Below are 15,285 nucleotides of genomic sequence, written 5' to 3'. Positions count from 1 at the left end.
GTACTAAAGTCACAGGTTCAGCAGAGGAGGCTAAGCAAAGAACCAATAGCTAGGTCTATGAATGTCAATTCAATGTCAAATATAATCTCTTGCCCATTTTGTCACTGAATGTTTTTATTATGAGGATTATGCCTACATTGATCAATTAAGTGACCTAGTAAAAGGCAAATAAATCCGAATCAACATTCATGAACATTGTTCACAGCAGACCATGAATATATACAATCTGCAATACAAAATAAATACAAAAGTTTATTCTTTAATAATCTTCTTCTTAATTCATTTATTATCAGGTAGTCAATCATAGGATCAAAACAATACACTATCATATAAACTGTGCTTATTGTATCATCATCATCATCATCATCATCATATTTCAGCATGATCATCATCATTATTAGCAGCATCATCAGGAGCACCATAAACATTTAAACAATCCTGCTAATGTAAACTTTTTGCATAATACCGTTTGTACTGAATAGAGCAGCTATGCCTTTAAGACCACTTCGTATCTCTGGAAATGCCTTGGCAGTACTTGTCCCAATGCCGACTGGTGCTGCCTGTTCCATCCTGTCTCTTGACGTCAGCAGAGCCTTGAGGTTTGGGAGTGCTATTACTCACTCTTTAGTTGCATTCCTCTGATGCATGTAACACACACACACACTTACCCCCTAGTTTTTCCTAGCACTGTTGGTTAATCTATTAGTCCTGGGCAACAACAGTGTTGTTACCCACATTCAGGGCCAGTTCCAGGCATAAGCAACATAAGCAGTCGCTTAGTGCCCTGGTGACTTTTTTTTAGGAACTCAGTCGGGGTCTCAACTTATTATTTAGAATAAGAATAGTAGAATAAAAAAGATGCAATTTTGAAATTTGGTTGTGCATCAGCATTTTGTCTCTTGTTATGTCAGTCACTGACAGTTACTTAATTAGCCATGTCAACTAACAATTTGTAGAATGGTAGTTAGTCTAGCCAGCTATCTAAACTTGTATTAATAATGTCCAAATACCGACCGGGCACCCAGGGCACGTGCCCAGGGGGCCCTGACCTCCAGGGGACCCCCATTGATTTTGTTAGTCATTCTCACTCAGATATCATATTAACATGGCATAAGTCATTACAAAATGTATAGAGTTGCCGGAAATCAGCTCTAAAATTACAAACATGTCTCTCCACCCCATATCAAAATTGGTGGAATAGCAGAAAACTTCTTTCTTTCTGCCCCATGGCAAAATTAGTAAAGTGCATGAAAATAAAACTTGGGGGTGCCAAATGAAACCAACCTCGGGCCAAATTCAGCGCGTTCGGGGCTGCCAGTTGGGGAACCCTGCCTTAAAGTATATCATTTATTTTTTAATCGTGATTTGATGAAACGTTGAATTTGGCATTGCTGCTATTAGCCAATAGAAACTCAAGGAATAACAACAGAAAGTATAAAAAAAAAGGAAGTTTGATCTGAAATGTCTGTCCTATATCTGAGAGATATAAAAAGATCAGGAAACTATTTGTATTTATTTTCACATGTATTTATGCATACAGTAAGATTATTATTGATGAGTACAGTTATGGAAAACAGGAAACGTGTGGGCTACACTGTACACAATGTACCCAGGTATGTGAGTCATACGTTTGTATGATGACACAAGGAAACTTGACTTGTCTGTTTATGTTGAAACTTGGGCTGTTTGCGTGTACTAAAGAGCCCCCTTGTGGCAACTTCAAAACCCTGGTCTTGCATCGCCTACAAAGTTTGTCACAGTAAATAACACAGAGATTTAATAAGACATTATTAAATGTCGATATTTTTGCCAGGTCAGCGTTATCTGTCAATGGTCAGATTTTAAATCAGAATTAGTCCACCAGTGTCATACTGCCAAAGAGTTTTATGATTAAACCAAGATAGACCACTCACTGTCTGTCGTTTCAAACGAGACTAAATCAATCACAGTGGGCAGAACAAGCAACGAGGTGGGCAGAGCCAAGAACGAGCTAGCGAGATCCTATTGTCGCGTTCTAGCAACATTTTCTTATTTCCGTTAGGGAACTCCTACTCTCTGAGGTGCGCGTGTGCAATAACTCGACTCGTTTTGTAGACTTAAAAGTTAAAGTCTACAAAACTTAGTCCACTCTGTTCGTAACAGATTCTAGTTTTGGGAACAGAAAACTGTATTGAGATCAAATGTTTCATCGATGAGATAATTAGCAGAATGGCGGCCAAAATCCATCTCGTTCCATCATCATCTCCCACTGCCGGCCACTATTTGGTAGTGAGTGGAAACGTCAAGCCGATGCTTCACATTTATACATCCGCTGAAATATCGGTCTCATTGTTCTATCTGTGATACCGCTGTATGCTGGACACTTCTTTATAGCCTACTGATTTAGCTGCTTAATGTCTGAGGAACAGAAAGGCTTATCTCACCTATCAAGATTATTGGTACATTATGGTCTTCTAGGGAGAAGCAGTAACTCAAAGAGATGTCTGATCAATCTGCCCCCTTTGTATGGCTGGCAAGGCTGAGCCTAGCTTCAATAACCATTCTTAGGTGAGACATTCTCTTCTAATGCCCTTTTCATATTGGTGATGTCAATATGATCATAATTCAATATCATACAGAAAAACGAGATTACAAGGAAAGTACAGAGACTGATTTTATTACCACAGCCTTTGTTCAGAATTCAGTCTGATAAAATAAAATCTTACAATTGACTCAGATCCAAAAACTAGAACAAATCAGCAGTACATTTTTTTTTATTAAAAAAGGAATACAATGATGGATAAAAAAAAAAAAAAAAGCCAGCTCAATGAAACCTGATCTGGAAAATGTATCCAGAGGGTGTGTCCTTGGGTAGGATTTCATACATTCTAGAGAAAAAGTACAGCTGTTGGACTCAGGAAGTAAATAGTTCTTTTTGAGTCACTAAAGTAAATTAAACGAGCAGTTGAACTAATCTCATTAAAAACCTGTTTATTCAAAACTGCAGGATGTTTATGTGGGAAAAAAGTAATAAGAACAAACTTAACAGCACAGTCCCATGCCATAACATAATATAACTGATCACCACTACAGTGTTTTATTCCATGTGCTGGTGTTTGTTGGTTGGTTTGAGACCCCAGGCTCCCTGTCCATACAGGCAGGATGGGTTTAGCTGTCAGAGGATGGGAAAATAAAGGTCAATATAAAGTATTTGTATTGCTAGCGAAGGGAGCGTAGGGTTAGCTGCTGTCTGTGTCTCCATATAGTAGGCTGAGCTGGCATTTTTGTGCGTTAATGCAGCCTCCTGTGTTCAGATGCCTGCTCTTTAATTACTATGCAACGCTCACCTGATGCATTCCCCTCCTCCTTACACATTCACTTTGTTTCTTTAGCATGAATTGCTTCTGCATTATTCATCCAATGTGGTGACAGCAAGAAGTCACTATCCCTGAATGATATATTTAATAGGTTTGACAACAATAACAAATTGTTGCGAAATCATTGGAGACTCATTTTGGAATTTGTACATCAGCGTTAGCTGGAACCACTTTTTGAAACAGGCTAAATGTGAATACAGCGTCTCAAACTAGGCCAGCCAGAACAGCTCAATACATGTGTGTGGCATTTCCATTCAAAGCACATTATCAACAAGACACTCTTGCTTAAATGTCAAGTTAGGAACGAATACGTGGTGGGAGAGAAAAGGGCCAGGAATCAATCGAGAATACATTTCAAATATGACTTATATTATTAACATGTGATGTTTTCCACTAAGACAGCAGATAGAAATCAAGCATCAGTAGAAAGCTGAACACTCTCACTAAACTCACTCACTCACTCACTCACTCACTCACTCACTCACTCACTCACTCACTCACTCACTCACTCACTCACTCACTCACTCACTCACTCACTCACTCACTCACTCACTCACTCACTCACTCACGTAGCTCTAGCCAAAAGGCCCTAAACGGGGCAGTGGTAGGGAGCTCTCTTGTGGCCTGTAAATGACCCACTGTATGCACCACTCAACCAGTGGAAGGCAGGGAGGGCAGTCTCTTTCTCAGTGGCCACCCCCTAGTCTCAGCTTACTCCTGGGTATAATACTGCCCAATCATCTCAAGGAGAAAAATTACATTTGGCTGTTTTCTTTTTACTAACGTCTCTGCAGCAAATCATTACGTTGGCACTGCAGGGTTGCCACAAATCAAGCACTGAATAACTCCTCTTGACCAATTTTTTATTTGAAGAGCTGGATTGAAATAACTATTTGGTAGAGAAAGGTGAATAGCCAATGGACATTATTTGCAAAGGCTGAAATGGAAGAACACTTATGAGTGTGCCATTTGGTAACTGAATAGAGGGTGCATGTATGTTGGTAGGGTCAACTAGTAAACCATTCAGCTCACAGAACACAGGAACAAACACACACCTTCCTTTACTGACGACTATAATGAAAAATTGTTGTTCACTCATTTGTTTTTAAATCAACACCTGTATTTGGGATGTGACACCTGAAAATGGAGGTCCTGAGAGTCCAAACTGACAGTTCATATGGGAGCTACGGTGGGTGACAAGGGAAAAGGGGCAGTCCCTTCCTCCCACACTCACGCTCTGTTAAGAAAACAAGTGAGTGAGTCTGAATCAATCAATTTGCTGAAATCCAAACAATCCACTCGCCCAGTTCACCCTGCAAAAAAACTGACAAGAGAAAGGGAGGAGCAAGAGAGGGAGGAGGGTAGAGGAGATCAGTGGAAACAGGCCCGGTAACAGATGTAAGCACCCAGGGCCAGGGCAGTGCAGAGGCACATGTTGGCCAGCAGGGGGGTCCAGGCACCCTGAGCCTCAAGGCTGTCATCTCCTGCTGCTGCTGCCTGGTCCTGGTTCAGCCCCTGTTGTGTTTCAGTCTCATGCAGCTGGTGTGGTTCCATCAGAGCTTTGGGATCTGGTTCTTTGCTTCCCACCTGGCCGCCAGGTTGATCAGCGGGGACAGTGGGAGACTGGGAGGTAGCACCATCACCACCGCCCCTCCATCGCAGTTCAGTTTCTGGTGGGGCACTACCATAGGAGAGAGAGATATTCAGGGGGGGGGGTGGACGACGACGACAGAGAGATAGGGGATATTAAATATTGCATATATGAAGTCTAGATTGCTAAAAATGTCTATTGAGCTGATCTTATTTACCTGCGAGTGTGGAAATTATTCTGCGCAACAACAATCTCTTCAGGAAAGAAGGAAGGTTCAACCGTGCCGTTGATTGGACCTTGGGGTCGGGAGTGGGGCGGGGGAGGGGTGAACTCTGGAGGAACATCCTCTTCGTTGGAGAGCTCTTTCCACGACTCCTTAACGTAAACATTTAAGAATTGATATGGGTATTATTTAAACATTCAAAGGCTTTACAGAGAAGAGAATAGCTATGACCTTTTACCGTACATTATGAGGAGAGACCTCTACATCTAGTTAGGGCTGCCCAAATCCAAACTATTCAAATAAACACTTAACCTAATTAGCCTTATTCAATTTTTCATTAGAGGACAAGTATAACAGCATTCTGTGGCCAACAAGGAGACCAAATTTGGATGTGCTTGCATGATCTACTATAACACTTTGGTTCATGGCAGCAACTAAAAGAGAAATTGAATTTACCTGCAACGATGTGTCTCCCATGATGCACTTGGCACCTTCAATAACAGCGAGGTAGGAAAATCTGAGTTGGTCAGCGGTCTGAATCAGGCCCATCCGATAGCGTCGCATCTCCAGCAGCACGTCACGAATGCGCACAGTTGATGGGTCTTTGCGCATGGACATCTGCAATCAGAAATGTCACAGACAGTTAGTTACAAAACAATAAATAATAACCTGGCATGAAGTTATGACTCTTCATAAAGCCAGAGAATGCACAACTCATTCTCAATACCACATTTTCACAATTTCCCCTTGTAGGAGGAATAAAGTTTGACATTTCTAATGGAATTCCCAGTCCAGTACTGACCAGTAAGAGGCAGGTGTCGACGAGACAGAAGGTTCCAGAGCGGCCGATGCCTGCGCTGCAGTGCACCACCACAGGCCCCTTGTCAGAGTTGAGGCACCCAGACTCCCGCACCTTAAACAGGAAGTTGAGGAAGGAGGCTGGAGATTCAGGCACCCCAAAGTCAGGCCAGGTGGTGTAGTGAAAATGTAGGATCTCTCTAGTTTCCAGAGTCTGTAAGAAGGACAAATAAACAGAATAAGCATAAAATAGAACAGAGATATCGATTGCTGTATTGCCCCATCATAACAAGTATGAACAAGTAAAAAAAAAAGAAGGTAATGTTAGAAATGACTTTGGAACGTGATAGTCCGGAGTTGCTTGTAGAAGGAAGTCATAAACCCGTTGCTTGTATACGGATGTCATAAACCCATCGAAGCTGCTTCGAAACACTTTATTAGGTACACCACCCCCATTCACAAAAATGGTCCACGTGGCCGTGGCCTATATAAAGCAGGAGGCATCGGCGTCGGGGCATTCAGTTACTGTTCACTTGAACATTAGAATGAGCAAAACAAGTGACCTAAGTGACTTTGAGCATAGTATGATCGTCAGGTCCCAGTATCTCAGAAATGTCCGGCTTCCTGGGCTTTTCACGCACGAGTATCTAGGGTTTACAGAGAATGGTGCGACAAACAAAAAAACAGCCAGTCAGCGGCAGTCCTGTGGGCGAAAACAGCTCGTTGATGAGAGGTCGAAAGAGAATCGCAAGAATCGTGCAAGCTAACAGGCGGGCCTCAAAACAGGCAAATAATGATGCAGTATGACAATAGTGTGTAGAACAGCATCTTGGAACGTACAACACATCGATTCTTGTCACAGATGGGCTATTGCAGCAGACTAACACACCGGGTTCAACTCCTATCAGCTAAAAACAAGAAGAAGCGGCTCCAGTGAGAACGCGATCACCAACACTGGACAATTTTGGGCGGGGCCTGGTCCGACGAATCCCAGTTCCCGTTGTGTCATGCTGATGACAGGGTCAGTATTTGGCATAAGCAGCATGAGTCCATGGCCCCATCCTGCCTGTGTCAACGGTACAGGCTGGTGGCGGTGGTGTAATGGTGTGGGGAATGTTGTCCTGGCACACATTAGGTGCCTTGGGGGATGGGTGTACCAAATAATGTCCACTGAGTGTATATACACAAATACCATACCCCCAAGACATGCTAACCTCTCACCATTACAATAACAGGGTATATTTTTGGGGTTAGGATATTTCTGCGTCTAACTTTCTAATTTATTCAGGATTATCCGTCATCATGATAGTGTTTAGAAACATATTCTATTCCTTTTTACAATAAAAGTCACTCAAATGACACAGTACGTTATTTGCAATTAATTTATGTTGGGAACATCTGAAACACAACCAAAACAAACAGCAAATGCATCCAACAAATTTGTCACAAGCTTGATCTAGTCATTGCGTGCTATGAATATGGGAACAAATACTTAACTTTTTACTACTTCCACACACATATACAGTACCAGTCAAAAGTTTGGACACACCTACTCATTCAAGGGTTTTCTTCATTTTTACAATTTTCTACATTGAAGAATAATAACAAAGACATCAACACTATGAAATAACACATATGGAATCATGTAGTAACCAAAAATAGTGTTCAAGAAATCAAAATATATTTTAGATTTGTCAAAGTTGCCACCCTTTGCCTTGATGACAGCTTTGCACACTCTTGGCATTCTCTCAACCAGCTTCATGAGGAAGGCTTTTCCAACAGTCTTGAAGGAGTTCCCACATATACTGAGCGCTTGTTGGCTGCTTTTTCTTCACTCTGCGGTCCAACTCATCCCAAATCACCTCAATTGTGTTGAGGTCAGGTGATTGATGGTGACTGATGTAGCACTCCATCGCTCTCCTTCTTTGTCAAATAGCCCTTACACAGCCTGGATGTGTGTTTTGGGTCATTGTCCTGTTGGAAAAAAATGATAGTCCCACTAAGCACAAACCAGATGGGATGGCATTTCGCTGCAGAATGCTGTGGTAGCCATGCTGGTTAAGTGTGCCTTGAATTCTAAATAAATCACAGACAGTATCCCCAGCAAAGCAACCCCACATCATCAAACCTCCTCCTCCATGCTTCACTGTGGGAACTACACATGCTGAAATCATCCGTTCACCTACTCTGTGTCTCACAAAAACACGAAGGTTGGAACCAAAAATCTAAAATTTGGACTCATCAGACCAAAGGACACCGGTCTAATGTCCATTGATCGTGTTTCTTGGCCCACGCAAGTCTCTTCTTATTATTGGTGTCCTTCAGTAGTGGTTTCTTTGCAGCAATTCGACCATGAAGGCCTGATTCACGCAGTCTCCTCTGAAAAGTTGATGTTGAGATGTGTGTTACTTGAACTCTGAAGTATTTATTTGGGCTGCAATCTGAGGTGCAGTTACTTCTAATCAATTTATTCTTTGCAGCATAGGTAACTTTGGGTCTTCCTTTCCTGTGGCAGTCCTCATGAGAGGCAGGTTCATCATAGCGCTTGGTTTTAGCGACTGCACTTGAAGAAACGTTCACATTTTTTGAAGTTTTCCAGATTGACTGACCTTCATGTCTTAAAGTAATGATGGACTGTCGTTTCTGTTTGCTTATTTGAGCTGTTCTTGCCATAATATGGACTTGGTCTTTTACCAAATAGGGCTATCTTCTGTATACCACCCCTACCTTGTCAAAACACAACTTAATGGCTCAAACACATTAAGAAGGAAAGAAATTGCACAAATGAACTTTTAACAAGGCACAACTGTTAATTTAAATGTATTCCAGGTGACTACCTTAAGCAGCTGGTTGAGAGAATGCCAAGAATGTGCAAAGCTGTCGTCAAGGCAAATGGTGGCTACTTTGAAGAATAAAAAAAATAAGATTTGTTTAACACTTTTTTGGTTACTACATGATTCCATATGTGTTATTTCATAGTTTTGATGTCTTCACTATTATCCTACAATGTAGAATATAGTAAAAATAAAGAAAAACCCTGGAATGAGTACTGTAGGTGTGTCTAAACTTTTGACTGGTACTGTAAGTGAATTTGTCCTAATACCTTTGCTCCCCTAAAATGGGGGGAGATCATGCACAAAAAGTGCTGTAATGTCTAAACGGTTAACCAGATATGGATGAAAATACCCTCAAATTAAAGCTGAGAGTGTGCACTTTAACCTCATAGTCATTGTTTGGTTTCAAATTCAAACGTTTGAAGTATACAGCCAAAAGAAGAAAAAAATGATTCACTGTCCCAACAATTATGGAGGGCACTGCAGATCAGTGAAAATAGCACTGTAACACAAAGTGTAACCATTTGTTCAATGTTTGTTTTTATGTATAAGTATTTAATTAAAAATCATAACAGGATGCTGTGTTGGGGTCCACTGGTTCTATGGGTGGATAAATCTGAGGAGAACAGAAGAGGGCACAAAGAGGAAGAGGAATCTTACCGACAGATTTTCCAGCTCCAGCTGACGGACAGTGTAGTAAGACTTAATGTCTTCTGAAACAAGTGTAAGCTTGAAATTTGTGTCTTCAAAGATCGCCTCCCTCTCCTCTCTAGGTGGCCAGTACTGTGCACACTTCACCTGAAAACAGAAGTGCATACATCTGATAGGGATGTTTACATTGAATATGTACAGTACCAGTCAAAAGTTTGGACACACCTACTCATTCAATGGTTTTTCTTAATTTTTTTCCTATTTTCTACATTGTAGAATAATAGTGAAGATGTCAAAACTATGAAATAACACATATGGAATCATGAAGTAACCAAAAAAGTGTTACATCTAAATATATTTGAGATTCTTCAAAGTAGCCACCCTTTGCCTTGGTGACAGCTTTACACACTCTTGGCATTCTCTCAACCAGCTTCACCTAGAATACATTTCCAACAATCTTGAGAGTTCCTACATATGCTGAGCACTTGTTGCCTGCTTTTCCTTCAGTCTGTGGTCCAACTCATCCCAAACCATCTCAATTGGGTTGAGGTGGGGTGATTGTGGAGGCCAGGTCATCTGATGCAGCACTCCATCACGCTCCTTCTTTTTCAAATAGCCCTTACACACCCTGGAGGTGTGTTGGGTCATTGTCCTGTTGATCAACAAATTAAAGTCCTGCTAACCGCAAACTAGATGGGATGGCGTATCGCTGCAGAATGCTGTGTTAGCCATGCTGGTTAAGTGTGCCTTGAATTCTAAATAAATCACTGACCGTGTCACCAGCAAAGCACCCCGACACCATCACACCTCCAAACATGCAGAGATAATCCGTTCACCTACTCTGTGTTTCACAAAGACACGGCAGTTGGAACCAAAAATATCAAATTTGGACTCATCAGACCAAAGGACAGATTTCCACCGGTCTAAATGTCCATCTTATTGGTGACCTTTAGTAGTGGATTCTTTGCAGCAATTGGACCATGAAGGCCTGATTCACGCAGTCTCCTCTGAACAGTTGATGTTGATTTGTCTGAGGGCTGCATTTCCTGAGGCTGGTAACTCTAATGAACTTATCCTCTGCAGCAGAGGTAACTCTGGTGGTCCTCATGAGAGCTAGTTTCATCGTATCGCATGATGGTTTTTGCGACTGCACTTGAAGTAACTTTCAAAGTCCTTGAAATGCATTCCAGGTGACTACCTCATGAAGCTGGTTAACAGAATGCCAAGAGTGTGCAAAGCTGTCATCAAGGCAAAGGGTGGCTACTTCGAAGAATCTCAAATATAAAATATATTTTGATTTGTTTAACACTTTTTTGGTTACATGATTCCATAGGTGTTATTTCATAGTTTTGTTGTCTTTACTAGTATTCTAAAATGTAGAAAATAGTAAAAATAAAGAAAAACCCTGGAATGAGTGGGTGTGTCCAAACTATTGACTGGTACTGTATAATATTGATATTTTGAGATAGGAAGAGGAAAGGCCCTTATGTGACCCACTTTCCATTGCCCCTCTGTCTTACTTAAACAGAGTAGCGCTCTCTAACTGGAGGCCCATAGTGGCTAATGAGGTTCAATATTCAAGGCAGATCATATGAATGAAATACTAATAATAATCATTGATATACTCACAGATCCTTTCTCAATGACACGGTTCAGCATCACCACTCCCATGGTCCCCTGCTCCCAAACCATCTCCCAGAAGTGACCACATGTGTTTGGAAGGGGTCCCTTTGGAATAAGAAGAGGGGGAGGAGGTATTGTTAGAAACAACCCAAAGTTATGCTGCAAGCATCTCTCATCCGTTCTTTTTACGTCAATCAGTAATAAATGTGACCGGCTACCCGTAGAAGGAGCATGTTGGTGAAGATTCAAATGACGTGTTACCCACTTTTGATATAGATATCATGGCATTCAAGACAGTGGCACTTTTACACAATCCTAAAATGAAACCTCAGTGAGTGTACATCTTAGAAAATATGTAAACCTCAGTGCTTCAGCATGGACATTTGGTTAAAGGACTTCATGACTATGGAATGAGCGGAATCAGACCTCCAGGACTATGACAATGGACTAGAGGGTCTTTGGGACATTATAAGAACATATATAAACCAGAGAGCATAGTCTACTGTGGGTGCGTTCGTAAATTGACTCTGAGTGCCAGAGAGCTTTGTCAGATTGTCCGTTGGTAAATTCAGAGCGTTTCGATCTCGGAGCGTTTAGAGCGCACACTGGATGCTCTGACCGAGGAGTAGGGTTGATCCTAAAGTTAGCTAGCTTGTTAGCTACTTCCAGACATAAATGAGAGAACACCTCACTATAACCATTTTAATTGCCTAGCAGAGCTGGTTAGGCTGTTGTCATGTTATCCATAGAGTTGGTGACTGTAACTGTGCTGCTGGCAACAATTGAAGTAAGCTTTTTTTGACAATGCTTACTGACACCGGCCATATTCAACGGGTATTGAGCGTTCGTAAATTCATCAGTTATTCTGCGCTCTGGCACACTCAGACAAGAGTGCTCTAAAATCGGAATAGATAGCCAGAGTGAATTTACGAACGCGCCCTATATCAATTGTATACATGTTTATAAACTGTACCCCCCCAAGCCAGGTCACACAGGATGCCCGGCTTACTTTTGAAGGGTTTGCTAGATGTTGTTTATTGTCATGTTTGGATGTTTGTTGTCACTGTGCTGTTGCTGTCTTTCTAAATTAGAAGTCGGACATTCTGAACCAAGTAAAATTGCTGTGATCTCTTGACATATAGACAACAATTTACTCTCACAACCTTCTAGCCCAGAGTACAAAAGCCAGAGAGTACAAACCTGAGTAAGAATGTAGCTTCTCTGTGCCTCGTCTACAGAAATTAGGCTGGCGTTAATGTAGTCATTCGCACCCAGTTGCAGGCGGATTCGGCTGTGGTCAACTGCAGAGAATGAAAGAACTTTGATGAAAAGAAAACCCTTTTGACTTTGCAATTTGTAATATCCTAAGGGACTTCTGTTTAGAGAGTCAGTTCTCAAGAGACATTTGTACAGTACATCCAACAGGTCTATCTGTGACTGAAACACAGCAGTGTTTATTTCCTCTCCCATGTTCTAATCCATTCAACTAAACAGGAAATACTATCTCTTTCTTCTAATCTAAATCAAAAGATAGAGTTGGAATGGGACTAAAGTAAATTGCCAAGATTTAAAATACTTCGAGTCTAGTGTATGGCTGTTTCACTTTACCTCAAACCAGGAAACAAGAACATATGGACACCCTGGTTGACATGTGACTGGTCCGTCCCATAGGGTTTAGGTTTGGTTTTTGCATCTTTGTGAAAAGAGGAAACGACAACAGCTTTGCTGTGTCGAGTTACCATGAAGGAAGATTAAAAATATATACTTTAAAAGCTTGTTCTGTTGAACTGCTTCTGAGGAATCTGACCTTGAAAGATCCATCTTTTGCCATACATGAGATGTTTCAAAGACTACAGCTTAACACGGTTCAGTCACAGTATATATCACCTAAATACAAGAACAGTGTTGATTTTGAAGAGAAAATTGTGCAGGTATCAAAAGCTGTCCTGCATAATGCATCAACTTTATTAGAAACTGTATTATTATCAAATGCCTGTTATTATTGTGTTATTGGCATGTTTTTATCTTATGTTATGCTTCTGTAGAGATTCAAGTTCCTTGGTGTCCACATCACCAACAAACTAACATGGTCCAAGCACAACAAGACAGTCGCGAAGAGCGCATGACAAAACCTATTCCCCCTCAGGAGACTGAAAAGATTTGGCGTGGGTCCTCAGATCCTCAAAAGGTTCTACAGCTGCACCATCGAGAGCATCCTGACTGGTTGCATCACTGCCTGTTATGGCAACTGCTCACCCTCCGACTGCAAGGCTCTACAGAGGGTAGTGCGTACGGCCCAGTACATCACTGGGGACAAGCTTCCTGCCATCCAGGACCTCTCTATATATTTTACTGCTGCCCTTTAATTACTTGTTAATTTTATTTCTTATTTTTTTAATTTTTATTACTGCATTGTTGGTTAGGGGCTCGTAAGTAAGCATTTCACTATATAAGGCCTACATCTGTTTTATTCGGCGCATGTGACTAATAACATTTTATTTTATTTGTATCTAGAACGAGGAATCTCAGCAGCTCAATCCTCATTCCTCTATATGGAGTCAAGAGTACAAAACTTACATGGGCTGACATCTCTGTAGCGATTCCGAGTTTTGTTTTCAGGTAATTTGGCAAGTTTGCAGGGCAGCTCACTTGATTGCTGACGGATTTCCTGAGAGCAAAAAACAACAATACATTCAAACTTAATTTCTTAACTTGGGAGAGATCTTTGTTTTGGGAGACAAATGGTTTTTCCTATGGTTGCGCTCTCACTGGTATTCTCCCAAAAGGTGCTCTGTTTATTACAACTAGTTTCAACTCTAGCTGGGTCTTAATGAGCATGTATTACTGTGCAGATTTATGGTGTGTCTGGATGTTTCTGTGTTTCTTGATGTTCAAATACCATTTCCTAAAACTACGGTCGTTCTTTACAACACAACAACAGGATACTTTGGGTATCTACTCTTAATATGCCATCTAAAGGATATTTTCCTGAACCAAATTGTAGCCTGCAGTTTCACAAATGATGCTGACACTATAATAGATAATTGTCATCCACCACATTATTCTCAAATATGACACATCTTGGACACAGTCACGTTTAGGCAATGTCTGTAATGCAGAGTATTCTAATAGTTACTAGATGTGTTAGTTAGATAAATGTGATTGCAATTGTGGTGTGCCCCTTTTTGTAGTAACATTCATGATGGCTGAACTGTAGAATGGAGTAAGTAGGGGAATCTGTCTACATTTAACTATCAATGACTCAGTCAATGACTATCAATGTAACAACATTAATCTGTTACAATGTATCAACAAGGTGCAGGTAAACGTTACAAATGTGACAACCTGCGCTACATGGCCTACTCGATTTTTACAACTGTATCATTCGAAACAGTGGGGTTTGCTAGGACAGCAGAGGAGATTTGGTCATTAAAAAAAATCGGAACAAGGTAATCTAGTTAGCTGGCTAGGGTATCAAAATTGGTACACAATAAATCTGAAATAATACTTTATAACCACGACACACGTGTAATAAAGTCGTTGTAAACCAATAATGTTACCATCTAGCCTACTAGCCACACAGAACTTGAAACTTCAAAGCCACCTTGATTTGCCAAGACGAACCTAACGTTACCTGGTAAATGGCGTTCCAACTCCCGGGTTCATCGATTTTCCGAAACTCAGCTTCCATTGCCTTGCTACAGCCGACTATTTCCCGACGACCAATTGATATCTATTTGTAAAGGTTTGGCAAATTGGACAGACGTTGTCCAACAAAGTGGACAACTCTTTCTATACTGTTCTTTATTTTAAGTAGCTACATAGATTACTGTTACTATTTTCTCTCTCGGCCTGGTTTTACCGGAAACACGCCATTACGCTCCTCCTTATCAAGACTGTCCTTGGGTGGCTCTAATCCCCGCCCTCATTTCTTGATATTGGCCAATCGAGTAACGTATTTTACGGAACTGTCAGGAACGAGGCCAACCAGTCCAGTCCAAATAACGGGGGTGAGGCCCCAAAAACCTATGGGTTAATCTTACTTGTTTTATTTTTTCAGGAATTTTCACAAACAAATAGTAACATTTTGCGTACAAGAAAAAAACACTTGTTCTAATAAACAGACCCAGCAACTAGAAAAAGCATAATACATAATAGAAAATATTCGTTTTCTTAAATAAACAAAACTAAGACTCAAAGTGGCCTCAT

At 41.0% G+C, this 15,285-nt stretch overlaps 1 protein-coding gene across 1 annotated transcript; it reads right to left on the bottom strand.

Moving 5' to 3' along the window:
* Positions 1 to 2,640: 2,640 nt before the first annotated feature.
* ptpn1 (protein tyrosine phosphatase non-receptor type 1) lies at positions 2,641 to 14,992 on the bottom strand. The gene is made up of 9 exons (XM_014136214.2): positions 14,711 to 14,992; positions 13,654 to 13,744; positions 12,277 to 12,377; positions 11,083 to 11,181; positions 9,463 to 9,600; positions 5,973 to 6,182; positions 5,627 to 5,788; positions 5,165 to 5,322; positions 2,641 to 5,037 (listed from the first exon to the last, which is right to left on the bottom strand). Exons 1-9 carry the CDS (start codon positions 14,765 to 14,767, stop codon positions 4,728 to 4,730), a joined length of 1,326 nt encoding a protein of 441 aa, XP_013991689.1. The 5' UTR covers positions 14,768 to 14,992; the 3' UTR covers positions 2,641 to 4,727.
* Between the last annotated feature and the right edge of the window lie 293 nt (positions 14,993 to 15,285).

This window comes from Salmo salar, chromosome ssa13 (assembly GCF_905237065.1).
Source record: "Salmo salar chromosome ssa13, Ssal_v3.1, whole genome shotgun sequence".
NCBI classification, from domain to species: Eukaryota; Metazoa; Chordata; class Actinopteri; order Salmoniformes; family Salmonidae; genus Salmo; species Salmo salar.
This window is presented reverse-complemented; position numbering and strand designations above follow the sequence as displayed.